Consider the following 8,548-nt stretch of genomic DNA (forward strand, 5'->3'; position numbering starts at 1 on the left):
CCTTGGAAGTTCGAACATATGATAATTTTAAACCCATATTTTCTAAGTATAATGTAAGAATCTACTTTTGAAAATTTGAATCTAATACCTCATTTCCTAAGTTCTACAATCAAAACTTCGAGAGAGAACAGTTTCCATTAGTTTCAGAAAGCAAGTCGTTGAATTTCACATCTACCGCACTATTAAACAAAGGTTACAGCAAGCGAACTGATTGACCAAAACTTGATTTAAACCACTCATTCACAGCAAGAAAATCTGTTAAGAAAAACCTTCTCAACAATTTTGTTATATTAAGGAGTGAAACTAGTGTGTAATTAACGTCTAATAACGGAAGTCTTTCCGACCATTTCAGAAAAACCTCCAGAAAGCTAGGTAATATTTTCAAAAAACGTGACAGATACATTAGAGATTCTGTGCACTCAAAGATTCCAACACTGATTTGTACGGACACTGATAAAGCGCTGAATACATTGTTTCAATTCACATTTTTGAAAAAGTTTTGGTAAAATCCAACAGCTTCTGAAAAATAATTCTACTACTCGACTCAGCTCTTCTTATTTCAAAAAATTTATGCATCAATTGAACTCTCAATCAAAAATTTTTATCAAGATTTTTAATCATTGCATTTTACAAAATGAGACTCGATTAGTGAAAAAAAACTCGAAAATACATTCAGATAGACGATTAGTGACAAAAACTTGAAAATACATTCAAATAGAAATCTGAAATCGATTGAAATCGTCTCCAGTATGTATCCCGATAAAACTCTAATCTTTCCAAGAGGTCGTCTAGAAAAAATGAGAAACAAATACCAATAATTCCCGCTCTTTTATTGGTCTATTAAATGCATTATCCTAAAAATTCAGCCATTTTTTAAACATATTATGTAATTTGTCTTGCCAATAAAATTGAAGCATTCAGCTAGAATTTTTCTAATTATACTGAACGCCCATTCGGCTCAAACTTGTAGCTCCATCTCGAAAATATAGAAACCGCTTTGGTTGCCACCACTTTTAAACTTATATATGGACTCAGCTTATTTATCTACTACTAAAATGGGACTAGGGGTGTTAGTCGAGTTGCCAGGAAAATAAGCCGACGTGAAAATTAGCCGAGATTGTCAAAGGAACATAGAGAATTAATCGCTGAGATAATTGATGTAAGCAAACACAAGTGGGATGCGCAATTATCTAACTCGCTTACACATCAAATTAACGTCTTTGGTAATGCCCCGTCGGTCACGGCTATGCCTGTGGCGCATGGAACTTGATATGAACCTATAACAATCAAACAAAATATTACGACCGAACATGTTATTCTCGCAATGAAAATTGAGCGTTCTCAAATATGATTGGACGATGTCTCTTTTCCGGCTAATTTTCCTCTAGGCTAATATTCTGGGCACCGTTAGCTAACATACAAATTAGACACGCCTATTGGTTGACAGATTTCATCACTCAATTAAATTCGGCAAAGATAATTTGTTCAGTTGTGATAGATTCACATCAAGTTCAACGGCCCTGAGGCATGGACCAATTAGCTAATAGCTATGGATAATTAATGCATGTTTTAAACTAAGGGACGCTACTTTACCCGCTTAGTGCGCGGGCAATAAATTTGAAATGTGGTTTTCAAGTAGTTATATTTGCTTGGTTAAGTGTGCCGGCTAACTTGTACGTCTGCCAATTGACCGGCCACGTACTATAAAATACTGCTGAATTAGAGAATTACGTGATTTCTGTATCCACTAATATAGCAATAAGATCAAAATTGCCCAATAAATAACGGGAAATTGAAAAGTACATCAAAATTTAGCAGATAATGTTCCAAGTCTCGAATTAATATTTGCTTTATCAAGTTTAATTTTCGTCTAATTTCAAAATTGATCCGAGTCATCGCTTTCCACGTCTTTACTTGTATTCCCTCCCTGTAAATGGGCTGTAAATGGGAAGCATGCAGATCCACTATTAGGACGATTTCCATTTGAACTAGCCAATTGCCCGGAATGACTCGGCTGGTACTGCTTCAAATCATTTTTCAGTTCCGAAATTATTTGAGATTGCATCAGAATGTAGTTCTTCGCCAGGAGCAACGTCGCGATTTTGGACAACTTGCGTACTGAGGGGCTGTGAGCGTACGGGATCACACTTCGTAGCTGATCCAAAGCGTCGTTTAAGTCGTGCATTCGTTTTCGCTCACGCGCATTCACGTTCAATCGATGTTGTTTCACGTGGTCCGAGCCCTTCGGGAGAGGACTTTCGCCACTGATAAAATTCAATTTCTTCGAATTCTGTGAAGTGTTACTTGCATTCATTGCTAATACCCGCGAATAAAGCTCAAGAAGCAGTTTGAAACGTTTCAATTGCTGTAAAAAAAGTTATTTTCGTTTTTAAAAAATCAGATAATTCACCTACGGAAGACAGATCTGTTTCACAAAAATGGGCACTTTGTTCACTCAAAGTATAGAATATTTTCGATGGAAGTGTCAATATTTTCAGCAACATATAAAAGCACAGGAAAATTGACAAACTGGAAAATAATTGAAAGCTCCCGTTTTTGATGGAGGAGGCAGACTGCGAGGCGAATTCTGTTAAGCAATGGCAGTTAATGGATTCATTGAGAGTGGATAAAATATGAGTGAGCTGCCGAATATTTTGGTGTCCCTAATTGCCCGTGTCACAATATTGTCAACAGAATAATTGAATTATTACGCTACTCTGTCAAATATGATAACTTCAAATCGTTCTATCATTTAAGACAAGTCAAAACCCATTATTCACATAATATGGTCGCAAAAAAGTCTAAACATTTGTCCGGAGTCTAAACATTTATCGAAATGATTTGTAATCAAAACTGGTCCGCATTTCAATTTTTGGTCGGCATAATTTGGCACTAATCTAAAATTTTTTTCATTTTACGACGAAGTCATACAAAATGTTGCTATATCTACATTTTCGACCATCTTTTGAGACATTGTGAGCTTAAATTTCTAACGCTATCTTTTCCGTTTGTGACCCTTACATTATGCACCCCCAGTTAAGGAACAGGTTCCATAACATAGCAAATCATTACATAAAAATATGGTACGAACGGTTGGGGATGCAAAAAATATGCACTCATTAAGCTTGGAGAGGGGTACAAACCAAAAGATCCTTCTAGCTATACATAACCCGTTTTCTTATTTATGCAACCCCTATCTATTGATAGCGGGGAATATACCAAAGACCAATAAAAGGTCAATGAATGTAGTTATTTCTGGTTTAAAACTAACAACCAAGATGACTTACTTTATCAAGAATGTCTGCGTGATAAGGACAATCTCCGTAACCTCTGACAACCATTTTTGTACTCTTGGAGGTCTTTTCTGTTATTTTAATTAATATGTATTTGAACGCTCCCTCCTCGTCTAGGTCAACATTTTCGATATCTTCAAGTTTCATCACACTGAAATTCCATAGGCCAAATTAAATTTTGCATGATGTACTTCTAGACACTTCTATCATTTCTAGGGACTTCGAGGAAAAACAATTTGAACAAACAGGCTCGAATATTAGTAGTTACGACTTCGGGGTTATCACTTGAGTGTTGAGACCCGAATTGCAAGTCCACATTTAGTTTTTGTCAGTTCTTGCAGACGCCACATTTAAATAGTAGTAATAATAGATCATGCTTCTAGGTACCCTACAAGTTAAAATTATGCACGAGTTTTGATCAGAGTTTGGAGTCTTTCCCATTATTGCCCCCCATTATGGTATATTTACCATGATTGGGGGGCTATAGGTTATCTGACCACTAAGCTGGGGGCGGGGGGGGCTATAATGGGAAAGACCCAGAGTTTGAGTTTAGACATTGGGCTGCAGTTTCCACAGAGGCATAAAATGCGCCATGAGCAGCAATCATTTTCAATGTCCTGTAGAAATATTCGCCAATATATGTCGGTGAAAGTTTTCTTGTTGACATTGTCTGTGATGGATAGTAGAGTACGCCCCAAGATGTTCAACAAGTTTCACAACTCAATTCAGCCTGACAAACAAATGCTCTTAGCGTATAATTTGCAGATGTGACAATTGTAACAATTGGAAAAAACTTGACGACTGAAACTGGACTGACTCAGGGGCACAAATTGAAGCCCCGAGAAACATACCCGAGAAACGCCCCCGAAACTCCAATAATGCTTTTTATAAACATAACCGACTAAGGTCATGCAAACTTCTCTCAAACAACGGGCGAAACAACAACGGGGTTGGTGAAAGAAGGGGGTCACACATTTAAGACTAAGAACCGCCCCCTCACACCCTGAAATTGTCTCCTCAAAACTGTTTTGGTGAGTCGTATACTTAGATTTGAAAACAAAATGCAAATCACTAAAATCAATTCATTCAAGGATTTTAAAAACGAACTTTTACATATCTACAGTCGTATTTACAAAATTTTACATCTGAGCATATATATGTTTTTGATTTGATGTAGTAGATGCATAACGACATGGTTTTGTATTTAATACCATACATAAATTACCTTAAACTTACTTCGTTTTGTTCAATTGTAATGTTGAAATTTTCGTTTTGTAACGTGTCTCTTTCAAGTTGGACTTTCATCTCTACACTAAGCTTTCAGTGTCATTTCTCGTGTTCGGTATTCGCCGCACGTGTTGATGGCTGGTTTTATTGTTCTTATATAAAGCTTCTATTGTGTCCTTAATTTAGATTGGTCGCCTCACTGGTCTAATATCTTCCTCTGGAAAGCTGTTTTATCACCATTGCACTCAATTGCGTGCATAACCATCGGTGAGTCGAGTTTTGATCAGAGTTTGGGGTCTTTCACATTATAGCCCCCCCCCCCATTATGGTATATTTACCATGATTGGGGAGCTATAGGTTATCTGACCACAAAGCTGGGGGCGGGGGGCTATAATGGGAAAGACCCATAGTTTGAGTTTAGACATTGGGCTGCACTTTCCACAGAGGCATAAAAGGCGCTATGAGCAGGAATCATTTTCATTATCCTGTAGAAATATTCGCCAATATATGTCGGTGACAGTTTTCTTGTTGACATTGTCTGTGATGGATAGTAGAGTACGCCCCAAGATGTTCAACAAGTTTCACAATTCAATTCAGCCTGACAAACAAATGCTCTTGGCGTATAATTTGCAGATGTGACAATTGTAACAATTGGAAAAAACTTGACGACTTAAACTGGACTGACTCAGGGGCACAAATTGAAGCCCCGAGAAACATACCCGAATTCTCTACTACTACTACTACTACTACTACTACTACTACTACTACTACTACTACTACTACTACTACTACTACTACTACTACTACTACTACTACTACTACTACTACTACTACTACTACTACTACTACTACTACTACTACTACTACTACTACTACTACTACTACTACTACTACTACTACTACTACTACTACTACTACTACTACTACTACTACTACTACTACTACTACTACTACTACTACTACTACTACTACTACTACTACTACTACTACTACTACTACTACTACTACTACTACTACTACTACTACTACTACTACTACTACTACTACTACTACTACTACTACTACTACTACTACTACTACTACTACTACTACTACTACTACTACTACTACTACTACTACTACTACTACTACTACTACTACTACTACTACTACTACTACTACTACTACTACTACTACTACTACTACTACTACTACTACTACTACTACTACTACTACTACTACTACTACTACTACTACTACTACTACTACTACTACTACTACTACTACTACTACTACTACTACTACTACTACTACTACTACTACTACTACTACTACTACTACTACTACTACTACTACTACTACTACTACTACTACTACTACTACTACTACTACTACTACTACTACTACTACTACTACTACTACTACTACTACTACTACTACTACTACTACTACTACTACTACTACTACTACTACTACTACTACTACTACTACTACTACTACTACTACTACTACTACTACTACTACTACTACTACTACTACTACTACTACTACTGTTTCAACACTTTAATTCCAAATATGAAATAAAGGCACGGTTGGCAACAAATACAAATACAAATACAAATACAAACAAAACAAGAAGAGTTATTTGTTTGGTTATTCTGTGAAGTGCTGTACGACGAAATTGTTGAAGGCATTCTTTGACCCGGTTGCTGCTTTCTCCTGCAATCTGGTGAACGATACTTTGTTTCGTACACAGTCTCCTTCGATTTGACTCATCCACGTTTTCCGTTGCCCCCCAGGAGCGCGTCTGGCATGGGCGTATTGATCGGGCGGGTCCCAATCGAAGGCACTGCGGGCTAATCTTCCTGGTTCCATTCTCTGGATGTGACCGTACCATTTTATCCGTTTGAGCATGATCATCGTGGATAGTTGGGGCATTCGCGATCTTGACATAATTTCATCGTTCGTTGCTTTCTCCAGATATGACACACGTAGAATTCTCCGAAGACAACCACAGTGGAAACTCTCAAGTTTTCTCTCCATTAATTTCGAAAGAGTCCAGGTCTCTGAGCTGTACAGCACGGCTGATAAAACGAGTGCTTTGTACAAATTGCACTTGAGGTGCACGCTGAGCTGCTTGCTCTTCCAGAGATTTTGGAAGTTAGCAAACCGTTGTCTACCTTCTGCAAGTTTGCAATTGACTTCCTGGAGGTCTCCATGCTTGAGGCTGACATATGATCCGAGATACTTGAACGCTTCTATGTTTTCAAACTCGTTTCCGATAACATCTTGTACTTTGCAGGAAAACACGCGTGTGGCAGCTGCTTTAGGTTTGCCACAGTATCTCGATTGGTGAACTTTTCGGCCATTGACTGTTTTGAACTTCCTTTCACACTTGTCACAGGTGAGGCTCGCCTCTAGTTGCTCGAACTTTGACTTGTCGACGACATTCTTTGACAAACCGGCTTTGCAGAATCTTGTTTGGTGCACTTTGCGTCCGGTAACTGTACTGAATTGCCGCTGACAGTTCTGACATCTTAAAGACTCTTGATCAGCCACCGCTGACCCACTCTCATTTTCTAGCGACTCTAAATCCGCTACTGCAGATTGTTGTTGTGAAGCTACCAACGCTGGCTTAGCCTCCGCTAAGCTTTTCAATCTGAGCTTCCGGCCATCTTGTGTTTCGAACCAGCCCGCTTTCTTTTTCGTTCCCAGCAGCGCCTCCGTGCCGATGGTTAGTCGTGACTGGCTAGATGTCTCTGCCAGGAGTCCTAGTTTGCCTTTATGTGTTCCAGTGAGTATCTCCACGTTCTGTTGGATACTAGGCACTGCAACAACATTTGGGCTGTCGCATTTTACGCCCATATTCTTTGTTTTGGCCACATTAATCTTCAGACCAGCGGCTTCCGCTAGGGCCTCGATTCGATGTAGGTTTTCTTGCACCTCACTGTCTGAGACCCCCACAAGAGCAACATCATCAGCAAAATCTAAGTCAGCCACCAATCTCCCAATGTCTAATCCTCCATGCACCGAGTTAGCTAAAATGTAGTTGAAGACAAGGCCGAATAGGATTGGGGACCACACATCACCCTGCCTAACGCCTGTTCTGACATCAAATAAGCGTCCCTTCTCACCTTCGGCTTTGACTCGACATTTGAATCCATCATAGCTGTTTCTTATGATGTTTATCACTTTTTGCGGCAGACCATAGTGTTTCATTATCTGGTACATCTGCTCACGATCGACAGAATCGAATGCCGCTCGAAAGTCTATGAAACAAAAGCTAATATCCAATTGAAACGCCATTGATTTCTCTATTATTTGACGCAGGGCAAAGAGTTGATCGGCGCATCCTCTGCTTTTTCTGAAGCCGCACTGCTCTTCCCTTAAGACGCGATCCACTGAATCTTTGCATCGATTGAGAGTAACGGAAGCGAACACTTTGCCTGGTACTGACAATAGAGAGATCCCTCGGTGGTTCGAACACTCTGACCTCTTTCCTTTACTCTTGTATAATGGGACAATTTCTGCTACCTTCCAGTCATCGGGCAGAACTTCCGTCGACCAACATTTATCTATGATGTCCCAGAGCCACTCGACAATACCCTTGTGTGCTTTCAACATCTCACAGGAAATGTTTTCGGGTCCACTTGCCTTGCCATTCTTCAACCTGCGTTCAAGCACTTCTTCAAATCGAATTGGGCTCAGGTCAATCGGCAAGCTTTCAGCTGCTTCTTCGGGATCCAATCTCGTACTGCAACTGAATGTTGAGGGATTCAGGAGTTGACTAAAATGTTCCGTCCAGCGTTCAAGTCGTTCCTCTTTCGTCCGTAAGTTGACGCCAGTGCTTGAAACTAATTTGGTCAACTGGGGCCTCCAGTTTCGGCAAATCTGCTGTGATGCCCCAAAAACCTCCTTTAAGTTGCCTCTGTCCGCGAAGCTCTGCACTTCTTGGCCTTTGCGTTCAAGCCATGCCCGTTTGTCTGCACGTAGAGCTTTTCTGACTTCCTTACAGCAGTTTGTGAACTCTAACAGCGCCTCCGCGCTGC

At 39.6% G+C, this 8,548-nt stretch overlaps 1 protein-coding gene across 1 annotated transcript; it reads right to left on the reverse strand.

Annotated features, from left to right (window-relative positions):
* Positions 1–1,699: 1,699 nt before the first annotated feature.
* Positions 1,700–3,440, reverse strand: LOC142341089 (uncharacterized). Its single transcript, XM_075391952.1, has 2 exons — positions 3,288–3,440; positions 1,700–2,365 (listed from the first exon to the last, which is right to left on the reverse strand). The coding sequence occupies exons 1-2, from the start codon at positions 3,438–3,440 to the stop codon at positions 1,877–1,879; spliced, it is 642 nt and encodes a 213-aa protein (XP_075248067.1). The 3' UTR covers positions 1,700–1,876.
* Positions 3,441–8,548: the final 5,108 nt, after the last annotated feature.

This window comes from Convolutriloba macropyga, chromosome 6 (assembly GCF_964194025.1).
Source record: "Convolutriloba macropyga chromosome 6, txConMacr16.3, whole genome shotgun sequence".
NCBI lineage: Eukaryota > Metazoa > Xenacoelomorpha > Acoela > Convolutidae > Convolutriloba > Convolutriloba macropyga.